The sequence below is a fragment of the Microtus oregoni genome, unplaced genomic scaffold, assembly GCF_018167655.1.
Source record: "Microtus oregoni isolate MIOR12 unplaced genomic scaffold, Mior012 000050F_ref0000143, whole genome shotgun sequence".
In the NCBI taxonomy this organism is placed as follows: Eukaryota; Metazoa; Chordata; class Mammalia; order Rodentia; family Cricetidae; genus Microtus; species Microtus oregoni.
The window spans coordinates 14,040,700-14,057,045 of NW_024543256.1; the positions used below are offsets into that span (position 1 = coordinate 14,040,700).

The 16,346-nt window shown below is 38.5% G+C and overlaps 1 protein-coding gene across 2 annotated transcripts in view; it reads left to right on the top strand.

Annotated features, from left to right (window-relative positions):
• LOC121437269 (dynein assembly factor 6, axonemal-like) overlaps window positions 1-16,346 on the top strand; it is a 35,252-nt gene that overhangs the window by 18,132 nt on the left and 774 nt on the right. For both annotated transcript variants that reach the window (XM_041637130.1, XM_041637131.1), the window contains exon 5: window positions 13,558-13,643. In XM_041637130.1, coding sequence (XP_041493064.1) covers window positions 13,558-13,643 — 86 coding nt within the window. The remainder of the gene's footprint in view (window positions 1-13,557; window positions 13,644-16,346) is intronic.

Below are 16,346 nucleotides of genomic sequence, written 5' to 3' on the forward strand. Positions count from 1 at the left end.
CTTACTACGTGCCAGATGCTATAGATGGATCACACAGTAGATAAGTAATGTTGAACAAAGTAAACAAATTTCTTTCTCCATTACTGACAAAACCAAACAGTCCATAAGTGGTGGTGCTTTGGGAGCCGCTAGGCATTCTGAACAGATTTTCACAGATTCATCAATAGGAAAACAATGGCCCTCAAAGGCAGGAGATTATTACTTAGACAAAGAGTACTAACAAGATCACTATTGAATCAGCTCCTCAAATCCTTTGATCAAGGGATAATAACAAAGTAAAAGGGTCCAGATGGCAGGTAACCTGAGCAGTAGGGTAGACTGTTGCTGTGGGGTCAACTCTGCACTACAGCCAGATACTTTACACTGTGTACTCGGGGTAAGTGAAGTGGCAAGTTCTATGCTTATCTGGAACTAAGAAGTAGTGTGAGAAACTGCCTCATGGCAGATTGAGGGCCCCCTACAAGGTCAAAAGATGGATACGAAATAGCAGTGAGGCAATTCCTCAAAAGTTACTTACCTTCCCACACTCCCAGAGGATCATAGTATATTCTGCCAAGACCTAGATCACACTATAGTCTAACTTTGCTTATACGGCCTATGTGGATATTGCAGGGTCACTAGAATAGCATGGTAGAGACATTTTCCTGCAGGCTGAAAAAAATGAGTTTGCCTTGCTGCTTTCACTTAATAATAGGAATAACAGCAAATGGTCGAGATAATGTTGATTATGTGCTAAGCATTTCTCTAGAAGCAACAATTACCTTATTAATCACCACACTAACCCTGACACAGATGTTATTGTTACTCCCATTTTACAGATGAGGGTATGGAAGCACAAAGCAATTAATTGGTTTAATAACATACTTATAAAATTGGGCAGAGCAATGGCTGTTGGAATCTGATAGATGTATGTGAAGAGTGATTTGAATGCAAAGAAAGGAAAATCCAAGTTCTTGCATGATGGGGATGGCGTTTGACCGGGACATTTGAAGGACAGATGGTACTTTGTCAGGCAGCAAATATGAAATGCTTTCTAAGCCAAGCTATCAGTACTAGTAATGTCCTGACACCATGAAAGCGTGTGTTGTGGTTTCTTTTCTTTTTCAGATTATAAAATAATTACATTTCTCCTTTCCCTTTCCTCCCTCCAAACCCTCTCCTATATTCGTCCTTACTCTCTTTCAAATTCATGGCCTCATTTTTCATTGTCATTATGTGCATATGTATTTTGAGAACCACTTGTGAAGCTCATGGAGCCTCAGAATCCGTGAATTTCCCACATATTTGCAGTTACCATCCATTGCTTTGGATTGTTTTGTTGGCACATTGCAGGGTGAGGTGTGGAAAGGAAAACAAAGGAAACCAAATTCTGCGAGTTACAATATGTCCTTGTTAGTTTGAATTTGAAACACAGTGGGAAATCTTACTGCTGGTGTCTAGTAGGCTGTTAAATCCAAAACTATACGGAACTCAAGAAGAAGGAGACTGCAGTTGTTGATTTTCCAAGCTGACATTTGCTTTCTCAGATGTTAGAATGTATGACTACAACGTGCTGGCTCTCCATCATGCTTGAAATAAAGTAGGTGTGATTTTTAACCTGTACACACGCACACATATATACATACAGACACACACATACATACACACACACACACTATGGGGGGATTTGAGAGTTATGAAACTTGCAGGAATGGGGCCAATTGGAGGCATAAGAGGCCCTTAGAATGAAGCTGAGCAATTTGAGAATTCAGACACATAAATTTGTTGTAATAAGAGCGGCAGGGCTGCGTCCCCAGCACCCGGCCGCCCACATGGCTAGCTCTAGCTTATGCCCCGAAATAACAACACACAAACTATATTCATTTAAACACCGCTTGGCCCATTATATCTAGCCTTTTCTCGGCTAACTCTCACACCTGGACTAGCCCATTTCTAATAATCTGTTTAGCCCATGAGCTGGCTTACCAGGAATGATCTTAACCTGCATCTGCCTGGAGTGGGAGAATCATGGCGACTCCTTGACTCAGCTTCTTTCTCCCAGCCTTCTGTTCTGTTTACTCCACCCACCTAAGGGTTGGCCTATCAAGGGGCCTAGGCAGTTTCTTTATTGCTTAACCAATGAAATCAACAGATTGATATATGACACTCCCACATCATAAATTCTTACTCCAGTTTTAATATTGAAAACCAAGGTGAACTAGATCAGTGGAGTGAGCCTCAGACAGTGGTATATAATTCGAGATAGAAGGATGATAAGAGAGGAAGAATATCCATCATTGAAACAAGGGAAGAAAGAAGGGGACTGACAGAGGCACTGTGGTTGACAAGTGAGGAGCCTAGCAGAAGAAAAGAAGTATGGGTATCTGAGATGTGTAGGGAGATAGTCTGACCTCTGCAAAGGATGATTTGTGTCAGGAAGCTGGTGGGTGCATTGGGGATTTTGATCAGCAAATTCCCATTGTCAATCATCTCCATATTTAATGTCCAAAACTGAATGGGACTACAGTTATTCTGTTAAATGATTCACAGTTTGTTCCAAGAGAGGGGAAAGGTAGCCTGCAGGTAGTTTAATATTTCTTTTAAATTAGAATTGGTGCATAATTCTTTTCGACTTATACTTCTGAAGGATCTATATTGATAAGGAAACAATCTCGTGTGACCCAACAAACTTTTTTGTTGTTGTTGTTTTGTTTTTGATGGTCATTTCTTTGAAGCGTGAGCTACAAGTCTTCTTCCCATCCTTGAACCTCTCTGAGAGCAGGAAGGGATTCAGGCATGGTCTGGAAGGCAGTCATCATCTGGAAGACACAACAACTGGAAGTCACATGTTTATCGCATGTATTTGTTTCAAAAAGCTGTCAATCTTTCTAATCAGTTCACCGAGAATTCACACGCTTCTTGAATAGTGTGTTTCTTGAATCCTGATTCGTATCTTAAGGTTAAAACAGTCATATTAATTTACTTCTAGTAAATAAATAGATTTAGATACTTAGGAATGAAGTTGATGATCTTTTTTCCATTTAAAATTCTAGAGGACAGACACCTATTTTGTCTTGTTTTGCTAAGCTTCCTGATTATGCTGACCTTGTTTGATGGGTTACATATGAAGCCACGTGTCAGGAAAAAAGATATTTGAGCTGTAATAGGATTCCTTATTATCAGCTTGAGGCAGCACAGTAAACCTCCAATTAAATTTCTAATAGTTCTCTCAGTAACACACATACATTTATAGTTAATATTGTAACATTAGTTTATAATGGTGGTGGTGGTGGGAGAGGATAACAAATATCTTCTTAAAAGCTAATGTTATTGTGTTGACTTAATATATTTGATTATGAAAGTAATATATATTTATAATGTTAAAAATTACAAATATTATTATAAAAAAGCCTTTCATAGTGTGATACATAATAACTACAAAAGGGCTTAAAATCATGGATAGAATAATGGTGCAAAATGTCTTAAACATATTACCTAGTAATAGAAATCATCAGTAATTTTACATTTCAATGGTGCCATTTTGATGTGGTTTCATCAAATGACCAAAATCACATGCTCCATAATTGTTGAGCCAGAACTGGCAGAAACATTTGATTACAGACAAGCAGTTTCATAACTGGAAAAACAGCAATTCTTAAGGAGGGAATGAACAAAGGAAGACACACAGAATATAAGCAATTTTACTGTAAAGAATAGAATGGTCATTTACCAGAGGTGGGAGAGAGTGGAGGGGAAGAAGAATGGGGAAAGGTTGGTTACTGGGCAGTAAATTATAGTTATACAGGAGGAAGAAGCCCAGTAATTATGTATTATACATTTCAGAAGGCTAAGAGAAAGGAGTTCCATTGTTTCATAATAAAGAAAGGATATGTGTTGGGGGAGAAAGATAGGGCTAACTTGATTTAAACATCACACACTGGATAAATATATTAAAATATCATGTTGTACCTCATTAATATATGAATAATTTCTAAATATTCGTGTGAATGATTTGTACGTGGGTGCTGTGCATACAATGGGCAAGGAGGTGTGGGGTCCATAGTCCACATGTGAAGATCAGAAGGCAACCTCGTGTGTTGGTCCTTACCCTCCACTTCATTTGTGACAGGAGTCTATACTGCTGCCTAGTCTCTTGTCTTTCTCTCCAACCTTGAGGCAGAAGCTTTGTGATTAAAGATACAGATCTGCTGCATGTGTTCTAGGGATTGGAACTCAGGTTCATACCAAGCCCTTTGCCCACCAAGCCATCTCCTCAGCCCAATGTGTACATTTTAATATGTAAGTTAAGATAATTTTAAAGAAATAAAGAAGGATTGAATCATGCTCAGAATATCAGGGAATATCACTAGATTTGTCAGGTAAGAAATGGTCCGTCAAACCAAAACAAAATAAAAAAAACTCACAAAAACAAAAACAAGAGGGTTGGCCAACTACTTCTGGCAGGTGACCTGCCTTGGAGTGTGGTTTATACACCAAGTGACACTCTATTGGAGAAAACTGATTTTTCCCTTTGCCAGCAGGTACTGACTGCAAGTAGCCTCCTGGTTAAGGGCGGAACTTTGTGTCTCTTCCTCTTCTCCATGCTAGGATTTTGTGTGTTTTGAAGCTATGCAGGCCTTGTGTGTGCTGCTACATTCTCTTGAGTTCATATGTATATTGCCTCTGTTGTGCTAATTACAGTGTCTGTGAGTTCATAAGTGTATCAGCTCTGTTGTGCTATTGTAGTCTCTGTGAGTTCATATGTGTATCTCCTCTATTGTGCTGTTAAATTCTCTGAGTTCGTACGTGTATCATGCCCATTGTGCCTGGAAGATGTTGTTTCCTTGTGGTCATCCACCACCTCTGGCTCTTATAATCTTTCCTCCTCCTCTTTCACACAGATCCCTGACTGAGTGCTTCTGAGTATCTGTCTCTGCACGTTGTCTAGTTGCGGATGTCTGTGTTAATTCTTAGCTACTGCAAAAAGAAACTTCTCTGATGAAGGTTGAACAGTTCCCTGATCTATGGGTATGCCGTTAGAAGTCAGTGGAATAATAAGAGTAAATTTTCCCCAGGGGCCCATAACCTATTGAGTCTCAGGTACTTGGAAGAGTTTGTTTGAGTGTTTGTTTGTTGTGATTTTTGCTTTGAGGATTTTGTTCTTGAAAGAGACAGCCGAGTCAAGCCCACGAAGTTGGGTAGATAAGGAGGTGGTGGGGATCTGGGGGGATTTGGGATAGAGAAAAGAATATGATCAAAATATACTGTAGGTAACAATTAATAAAAATAAAGACGTGGCCATTCCTGAATACATATGCATATGAGAAATAGTCAATTAACTCAGCAGACTAGCTTTATAGACATACACATACATGCGTGTAGATGTTGTATAAGTAATAACTAAAGAAAATCTCATGAATTTGAGAGGGAATGGGAGATACAGGAAGTTCTAGAGGTGGAGAAGATGGGGTAGAAATTATGTAAATATAGGACTCATGTATGAGTCTCAAAAAAATAAAATCAGTATGAGAAAAAATAAAAAGAATGGATTGTTGGTTTTTGGCAGACAGCAGCTTTGGGGTGATGAATTGAGCAGACCTGAGGAAGAGAGCAAGTAAAGACACCAAAATAAATACTGTTCTTTGTTTTGTTTTTTGTTTGAGACAGGGTTTCTCTTATGTAACAGCCACGCCTGTTTTCAAATTCACTCTGTAGACCAGACTGGCTCAAACTCACAGAGATCTGCCTGCCTCCGCCTTCTGAGCGCTGGGATTCAAGGCGTGTGCCACCATTTCCCAGCCTATAAATACTATTCTTTAAGGAAGTTTAGTAGAGAAGAGAGAGGGAATACATGGAACTTGGAGAACATTGTAGAATAGTAGAGTTTTCAGTATGCTTTTAAGCTGGTGACAACTATCTAGTCTTTTATCGACATCTATTTTTTTCCTATTGTTTGTTGCTGGATCTAATGAACAAACATTAAAATGTAGTCCTAGTTTTAAGACCTTAAGGTATATCTAGGAAAGAATAGATAGATGCATTTTCACTTACTATCATTTTGTACTTAGGGGCCAGGGATCATTAACTTCTGCCTTTAAGAGGGTCAATCAAGAGTGTGTAGCTACAACTGAGACATGTAGTACATGAGAACATGCCGGGCGCCGAGTTCCCTCCTTAGCAACCACTAAAGGATAATCTTGAAAACTAAAGAATTTCCCTATACAAACACGCCCAGATAGTTTCTTTCTACTTTCGAGACCCTGGTTAGAAAGGGTCAGTCTGAGTGTGATGGTGCTTGCTTGTAATTCCAGCAGCACTCAGGAGACAGAGACAGAAGGATCACTACAAGTTTGCTCTGAGTCCCCATGATGATACTCTGCTCAGGAAATAAGTTGGTGGGAGAGAGTCTGCAGATACACGGTGACAACTCAGCAGAATTCCATTCTGTTGACCTTTCCCTCTTTGAGACGCAGTTTGTCCCGCTTCCGTTAATGACCTACCTCCTGGTTTTCTTCCCACGTCACTATTCAGCCCTCTCTCCTTTGCTCCCATATCACTGTTTGCAGTTCCTTTGAGCTTTGACATCCTTTCCCCTTTATCTGTTCTCTTTCAGTTCAGTCCCTTGGCTTACTTCCCACTTTTTTAGTAGGTGACAGAAACTCAACATGTCCATAAAAAAAAAACCTCATGATTGTTTCCTTTGAACATCTTTCTCATTAAACTTTCTCACGGCAACATTATTTACTAGGGATACTATAGCTAAGAGATAAGAGCACTTGCCTAGCACATAGGAGGCTCAAGCTGAAAACCCAGCTCCGCTCTCATTCCCCTTTCTTTGATATTTCAAGTCAACCGAGCAGCAAGTCTTATTTGTTGTACTTTCAAAATACATTCTAAATTCCTCTAATTTTCACCACCATTGCAATTGATTTTGTGTTCCAAAGTACCAGCAATTCTTGCCTGGTCCGCTTTGCTTTTTCTCGGACTCCTCTCTGTGCTTCAGCTGTAGCCTTTGACATACAATGTAAAAGATCCTGAAGGAGTACACAGTCCCTGCACTTTGTGGGGGGATTGGGAGAATTGTAAGTCCCAGGTCAGCTTAGGCTACAGAGTAAATTTGAGGCTGGGATGAACTATATAGCAATATTTTTTCTTATAAAAGATAGCAAACAAATATACAAAATTAGATCACACCTTTCTTTACGTAGGCCCCTAAATGCCTTCCTATTGCACTTAGAACAAAGTCCAAATGCCTTTATCCTGGTCTGTGTGGTCTATATGATCTCAGTCTTACCTTCTTTTAGTTCCATCTTGGGTTGCATTTACTTCTTTGTTCATTATTTTCTACTCACTCTAGCCATATGGTTGTAATCCTTTAGTATGCCAAGTTATGTTATTCCATCTGGAATGTTCTTTCACATAGCAAGTTTATTTCCTACTTTTCAATAATTTTACCACCTATTTCTTTCCTATTTGTTGTATCAATTAATACCCCTAGGATTATATTATGCAATAGTAGCAGATCATTTCTAGCGATTATCCACCTTGGGTTTTTTTGAGATTTTTTAATTTAATTACAATGTTTCCCCCTCCTTTCCCTCCCCCCAAATCCTTCCACATGCCCTCCCTGCCACACTCTAGAAGAGGGGCTGGAAAGATTGTAAGATCCTGAGGATAAAGGAGTTTCCTGTGAGATTATGTGTCCTAGGAATATCAGAAGCTATGCTCATAAAGTCTTACCAGCATGATCTCTCATCTGGGATCTGAGCAAGGCTGACACCAGCAACACGTGGGTGTGGTGGGAACAAACCCACAGGGCCACAACCCTTCACAAAGAACTCCAGGCAGCTGAATACAGTTGGGAGTGGGAGAAGTGATGCTCCCTGGGAAAGGGCACACCAAATTGGTTGTCCATTGCCAACACTCAGCCTGGAAATTATACAGACAAATAACATTATATAGACTAAACGGGTTATATTTAAGAATGTATGTATAGACACATATATGCACACAATAACAGTTGATGGCTATTTCCTTAATTAGAGCTGTTGTAGTACAGTCAGCAGAAGCCTCTCATAAGACAGTAGTATTTAAGAAAAGATTTAACGGAGTTGAAGAAATGAAATTTGAATATAAAAAATCATTGGAGTGAACATTTGGATCACTAATATTTAAGATATAAGATGATGTTAGAAATAATATAAAGAGTAAGGAACTATTCTCAGTGAAATCAGTAGCATCCTGGAAATAGATGGGAGATTTGAATATAAGCAGTAATGGACACTAGAGTATAAAGATGTGGAAATTTTAAATATAATTTCCTGAGATGTACCAAACAGTTTTATATCCATATACATAATGAAATGGTCAGTAAAATCATGTCAGTTTATATATACATCATTTCATATGTTGCCTTTCGTGGGCATTTGTAAAGGATACCTAAAGTTAAATCTCAGAAATTTTTTATTAGACAGTATAACCTTAATTATAGTCTTCATGCTGTATTTCAAGTCTCTGGGTTTATTTATCTTACATTCTTGAAATTTTGAACTCTGTTACCAAGATGTTACATTCCCCTATCTCTGGTAGCCACTATTCTCTCTCTGTCTATGCATTTCCTTTTAAAAAGATTGTGCATATAAGACAGACCCTTTCATTTTTGTGTCTGGATTTTGTCACTTGGCATGATGTAGGACATGAAATGTTTTTACTGAAAGAGAAGGGACAGACAGTAATATAAAGGAGATGGAAGAAACAAACAAAACCCAGAACCAGTTGAAAAGACTATGAGGGAAGCAGTGCCCTCAGTGGAGGTACAGATTTCATTTAGACAGAAAACAAAGAAGCTATTCAAGGAGGTAAGCAATGAGGAAGGGGTGAGGCACTGTGTGTTCCAGTGTACCTAACAGAAGACAAGCAAGGAATCGGTGAAGTGTAGAAAACAGCAGCAGAAGAGCTATGAATATCCTTATGCTAATTATTATGTTATAAACAGTGAAACTTCTTATTGTTGTGGGAAAATGGCGTTAAAAGCATAATGGCCTTGGTTTGGTCTGTAGCAGGACAGATAGTGGTGTACTGTTTAGGAGAATGTTGGGTGCCTGTGGAATTGTGTAGATGAGCTAAGTTTAGTTTTTGGTTTTGTAAGCAGTGTCTCACTATGTTTCGTAGTCTGGCCTTGAACTCACAATCTCCCTGCCTGTCTTCCAACTGCTGGAGGTACAGGCTGCCTCACCACACCTGGATCTGAGCTTCCTCTTGACTCCTACAATAGGAGAGGAGTCATATTTCTGGGACATATTTAAAGAAGAAAAGGAAGGCCTGGCAATATAGTACTGAACTGTTTAAAAAGCTAATGACATTATAGAAAACTTACATTAATTAAAGCTCTGTCTTATTGATTTTGTGCGCTTGTTGTAGAGAAAATGCATGCCTCTATATATTTACTCTTTAAAGATGAATGTTTATGTAAATTCAAGGTATGGATCATCATTTTTGTTTTTTCATTTTCCTACAGATTACTGTTGTTCAAGAGGTTATATATTACTGGGGTTGCATGGAAAAAAAAATCTCATGTGTTTCCATAGTTCAACAGTAGGAAATTAAATTGTTGAAGCTATTCAAAATAAAATCTACACAAGTCTCTCTTATCACAGTTTCCTGATGTTGTTTTGTTTTATAGTGAAATTCAATTTCAACTTTTTAAAAGACTCAAATGAATCAGGAATAGTGTCTATACTTCTGACAATAGAATTATTTTATGATATCTACAGCCCTTGAATTAATTTAGAATAGTTTTCAAAATACCAACATGAAACCATCTGTATATATTAAGCTTTACTGAAATTTCAGTAAATATTATAGGCTAGCCAAGTTATATATAAAATATCCTAAAATTACTTTTTATTTATTTTTTATTGAAAAAAATTTCCGCCTCCTCCCAGCCTCCCATTTCCCTCCCCCTCCTCCCACTCCTCTCCCTCTCCAGTCTGAAGAGCAGTCAGAGTTCCCTGCCCTGTGGAAAGTCCAAGGTCCTCCCCCCTCCATCCAGGTCTAGGAAGGTGAGCATCCAAACTGGCTAGGCTCCCACAGAGCCAGAACATGCAGTAGGATCAAAACCCAGTGCCATTGTCCTTGGCTTCTCATCAGCTCTCATTGTCCGCCATGTTCAGAGAGTGACTGAAAAAGCATGGGATAAAATTATTTTTAATGCATTTTAATTGAAATAGAATTACATCACTTTCCCCCTTTTTTTTACCCCTCTAACCCCTCCTATGTTCCCCCTCAAGTTGTTAGCCTCTTTTATTATATATGTACACACACACACACACACAACCTGCTAAGTTCATTTTTGTTGCCTGTATGTATATGATTTTAGGACTGAACGTTTTTGCATTGGGTAATTAATTAGGGGGCTCATTCCTGTTTAGGGACTGGATCCCTTCTCAGCAGTCATTAATTGCTTGTAGTTCCTTGTCTTGTGGGTGGAATCTCATGGTATTTTGCCCCCTTGAGCATTAGCATCTCTATTGATAATGTCATTGTTCAGATCTTGTTTGTGTAGTCATCTTTAAATGAATTCAATTTGTAAGCTATGTAAAAGAAAGAATCTAAATTCCTTTGTTTGGTCAGTGGTATCCTGGATGTGGAAATTTTTAACAAAGAAAGCCTTTCTCACAATCAGAGGTCAACTGTTTTCCAAGTATTCATTGACAGTACCAATTATTAAAAAGTCTGACTCAAGTTTCAGGAGGGGTTTCTGCTAAGATTACAAGAGATAATTTTTTCCTTTAAAGAACTAAACAGTTCAAAGTAAAGAACCCATTGTATCCCTTGATCCATGTGACGAGTACAAGTCCTTCCAGTTTCAAGAGGGGATTTACTGTTAGATCCCCATGGAATCCTTATCTTGTTAGAGATTGGTGTGCACCATCCCACCTAATCTGTCTTTTCTCTTGTCCCTCCTTTGAAATATTGTAGCAGACACTTTTAATTTTCTTAAGAGGAAAAATTAGTGAGCTGCTTCTTTGAATTATCTTTCACTGGAAGCACAGATTATTATAATAACCACTTTGAAGTTCTGCCTAGGAATTCTATCTAAATTTCACATACATCATCGGTCTTTCTTCTCAAGTATCCTTTCAATCGTTATGAAATACTATTTTACTTTTAAACAATTTCAAAGTTAAGAAACAAATAGTTCTATCCCTTGATCTATTTGGTGAATATGAGACATTAAAGGGCATCTCAAATTGACTATCTGACTGGAAGGTTATTTCAGCAGAAATGGGACTTTGGTCCTATCTAATGCTCATTTATTTTGAGTCAGAGTGCCTATAACTGCTTCTGTGAAAAATGTGCTATTTATTTCAATTAGGGCATCTCTAATTATGAAGATTTAATTTCTGAAATGTATTTTAGAAGGCAACTGTTTGAACAAAAATTTAACCACAGTAAGTACTTAAACACTATCCCCTCTAGATTGCTATCTATCATCATACTTAAGTACAGATTTAATAAATTCAGAAGCATATATTGATCCACATACCTTATGCTACGGAAATACTGTTGTGTGCATTGAGCATTTTAGGAGGAAATTCCAGTATGTCACATTATTTCATATGCATTTCCCTTAAACCTTGCTTTTACCCTGGCCATTCCAACAACTGGACTATCCAAATAACTAAAATGTCAGGTCATCAAGTTCATCTTTTAAAAAGCTTTATAATTTACCTGAACTTTGGATTTTATTTTTTTATTCTTTTGTTTATAGATACTATATGTCCTTCCACTTTTATATATCATAATGTTAACTCCCATCACAAAATGAGTTCTGCTGGCTAATTTATGTCACTTTGACACAAGCTGGAGTCATTTTTGAAAAGGTAACCTCAATTGAGAAAATGTTCCCACCAGATTGGCCCTTGGACAAGCCTACTGTGCATTTTTTAAAAATTTAGGATTGATGTAGGAGGGCCCAGATCACAGTGAGTGGTGACATCTTTGGGCAGGTGGTCCTGGGATGCATATGAATAGCAGTTCATGGGGACCAAGCCAGTAGCAGCCTTCCTCTATAACTTCTGCATCAGTTCCTGCCTCCAGGTTCCTGCCTGGAGGATAATGGACTAAAAGCTCTAAAATGAAATAAACCCGTTCTTCCCCAAGTTGTTTATGATCATGGCATTTTATTACAGCAATAAAAACCCTAACTAAGAGAGATGTAAATTAGAGAAGTCCAATTTTGTGGTAAAATATACATTTATCATTGGTGACGCTTAGTTATTCAGAGTGCTATATAACCACCACTAATATCTATTTTCCAAATTATTTTCTTATACCTAAAAGGAAATCTCACACACATTTAGCAGATACTTTTCTCCATTCCCCAGCCTCTATCAAACTCCAGTCCAATTTCTACCTCTGGATTGGCCTAGGTTGAACGTGCTGTATAAATAAAATCCTACACAATGCACCTTTTAATGCTTGGCTTCTTTCCTTCAGCATAATGTTTTCAGGATTTATCAATAAAATGTACTTTGGCTAGAGAGATGGCACAGCAGTAAAGAGCACTGGTGGCTTTGGCAGAAGGCCTGGGTTTTAGTTCCAGTACCTACATGGCGGCTTGCAACTGCCTGTAACTCCAGTCCCAAGAGATTGATGCCTTCTTCTGACCACTAGGCACTGGGTATAATGTGGTGCACAGGCATACATGCAGACAGAACACTCATACACATTTAAAAATATTTAATGTACTCTGTCCTTTTCTTCAGCTCAATAATATTCCACTGTGTGTACATGTTATACTTCCTTTATCCATTCATCAATGGACGCATATTTTGGTTGTTGATACATTTTGACTATGTTGAATGCTGCTATTATGAACAAAACCATGTATAAAATTTTGAATATGTTTTCTTTTTCTTTTTTTCTTCTTTTTTCCTTTTTGTCATTGCTGTTGTTTTGAGGCAAGGTCTCATGTGGCTCAGGCTTTTCTCAACTCAGTATGTAGCCACAAGTGGCCTTTTGGATCTATAACCAAAAGTGGAAATGCTGCTGACTGCTGGGCCCTATAGTAAATGTGATGAAACATTTGTAAGTGCAATCTTGCTAAACTAGTAGGAAGTCCTTCTTAGGAGATAGTTATAGTATTATTTTTCTTTTGTTCACTTAACTTTTCTGGAGGCCAATACTTCCCTAGAAAATGTGGTATGGGTATTTTTATCAAGAGATTGCAAATTGGCATGACCAACCTACACTTAACATGACATTTTCTACATTTATGTGAGTCCTACTCATATAAAGGTGTCCAGAGATCTCTACAAGTCTAGTGAGTCAGAAGATGTTTAGTCACATTACCGATGCCTGCCCTTTATCTCCTCGATGAACTACTCGGTCTCTCCATGACTAAAATGGAGCTAATAACTTCTGTTTATTAAGATCAATAAAAGGAAACCACATAGCCTGGCACACAGTTGGCATTTCCTCTTAGCAAATATTATTTCTCCGTTCTTTATATAGTCTTATGCTTTCAAAAGTAACTGCTTTCCAAAATGGTAGTATTTTCTTATTTTATCTTAGGTGAAAATTAAACTGCCTGATACAAACCCTTCTGAAATTGAAATTGATATCCAAGAAACTCTCCTTGATCTTCGCACTCCTAAAAAGTAAGTAAAACATAGAATTGAAGTAGAATATTATCAAATTAATGAGTCATTAGAATATTGCTTTTTAAAGCTAGTTTTCATCAACCTTAAAGTCCTAAGAAGAGTGAGGTGTTCTTTGAGAATTCAGATATTTTCATCTGCACAATCAAGTGAATTTGGGGGCTAGGCTCTAACTATGGGATAAAGTGCTTGCTTAGTATGCACAGGACTGTGATTAATCCAAAAATGTTTGGAAATATCTAGCTTTTATATTTTGCAACTGCATACTGGATATGGCCTGACACCATTGAAAAATAATCCTTGACATTCTAATATAGTTTTATCTATCAGGGAAAAAACTAGCTGGAAGTGCTAAGCTGTAAGCTTTGCTTACATACTAATAGGAAATTGGGTGCAGTGGTTGTAGAAGGGAAGTGCCATCTTTAAACTTTTGAAAGTTAGTAGGCCTTTAAGATTAAAATTTGAGGACTGTTCATTTTTTTCAAAATCCACAAAATCATAGTCTTCTCATTCTGTCAGTTCAAATCATGTTCCTCAGACAACACATTCAGGAATAGCCTTACAAAATATTTCACCTGAAGCATAGATAAACGAGTCCTGACTCTCAAAACTCACTCTTTTGAAAGGACATTATTGGACTCTGGTGCATATTTGAAGAAGTATCTAAGTGTCTCACTGATTTGCTCCATTCCCATGTGGATTGCAGCAGTGAATACATATTGGCGATTGCTGTGGCCCGTTCTCTAGAACTCATCACCTTTTCTCTCTGGGCTTAGGAAGCAGGCAGTTCCTGGAACATTCCTGTCCTTTATTATCAATATCTACAATTTTCTTTTGTTGAGCTTAGGGCTTTGAGAAGATTTTTAAAAAATGGTGGTCTACTAAAAGACTATTCTTTATTTCTGCAGAAAATTCATTTAACACAAAATGATCTACAGATGAATATTTAGCTAAACATTCTTCTGAGCATTCCCCCCACTTAAAAAGGTATTCTAGTTCATTCCCAGGGTATTAGCTGGGGTCATCCATGTGGATTCTTGGGAATTTTTCTAGAGCCAGGTTTCTTGCTAACCCCAAAATGGCTCCCTCAGTCGAGATCTCTTTCCTTGTTCTCATATCTGAACGAGCATGGGATCAGACTAGTCCCTCTGAATGTGGCTGACAATTGGGGCAGCCTGAGGGGCCAATTACAATGGCACTGGGATTTGTCTCTACTGCATGTACTGGCTTTTTGAATGTATACCTTGCTCAACCTGGATGTAGTGGGGAGGGCCTTTGACTTCCCACAGGGCATGGTGCCTTGCCCTCTCTTACAATTGGAAGGGGTGGTGGGGAGGGTGTGTGGAGGGAGTGGGAGGGAAGTGAGAGGAGGGAAGGAAGTGGGAATTTGGATAGGTATTTTTTAAGTAATAAAATAAAATAATAATTTTAAAAAGTATTCTTACATCCCATCTTACAAAAATTAGATTCACTATTCTTACCATCACTCCACAGAGCAGTTAAGCTTTATGCAATGTTTTTATACACATTTATTCTTCGTACAACCTTTGTAAGGAAAGTTGTTTAAGAGAACAGTCAGCCTTCCATGGTATTTTCATGCCTGCTAAAATCCATGCATATCAGCACCCCATGCAGTTAATTTCCGTTTCTCTGGCAGTTCTCACTGTCTCCATCAATCTTGAGGCAGCTGCTCTAGCTTCGCCATCATTCCAGCTATCCCCCAGAACTCACTAAATGAAAGTCTCTCACAGAGGCACCTTTCCACATAGAACCTGGCCTGAATTAGGTCGTTTGTGTACTCTATTATCTAAATAACGTGGACACGTGAAGAATAACATATCTACCATCTGAGTTTGCTTTCTGTTGCTGTGATGAAACCTTGACGCAAAGCGGCTTGCGGAGGAAGGGCTTGTTTCATTTTTGCAGTTTTCAGGTCATAGTCCACCCTTGAGTAAAGCCAGAGCAAGAACACAAGCAGGCCGGGAGCCTGGAGACAAGAACTGAACCGGGGCACGGGGGAGTGCTGCTCGCTGGCCCAGTGGGAGCCCCGTCTCAGAACAAAAGATGAAGAGCAGTTGAGGAAGACTCTTGATGCCACCTTCTGCTCTCCACATGCACTCCCTTGCATGTGCACATACAGAGAAACACGAATACACATCCACACATGCACACTTAAGCCCTGTCTACTGAGAACGCGAGGGCAATAAGTGGTTCACATGTTTCACTTTCTTCAGGTATCAGAGTGCTATGGCCCTTGGCATACTTCAGATTCCTACCACTATGACAGGATTATGGTTGGCTTATCGCAGTGACACATTTAAAAGCACACAGCTGAGCCATAAACAGCAGGATAAACCAAGAAATCCATTGCAACGAATTTGTCAGTGTGCGGTATTAAGAACCAGAAGCAAAATGAAAGAAATATTTCCATTGATCTGGCATTGAAAACATTCCAGGCCAAGTATTTAAAGTCTACATATGTAGTAGTGGTTCACCCTAAAGTGGTGTTAGCAGAAGTGTTAAAGAACCACCCCAATTTCAGAATTGTTTCAGCTGTCTGCATTCTACCTACATATAAATTAGACTGATACCAGATTAGCCGAACAAACTTAAAGAGGCATGGTTCTAGTTCTACACTAGAGGCATAACCTGAGACGTTATACAATGCAGAACAAGGTCAATTTAGAGAAAGAGGGAGACTCA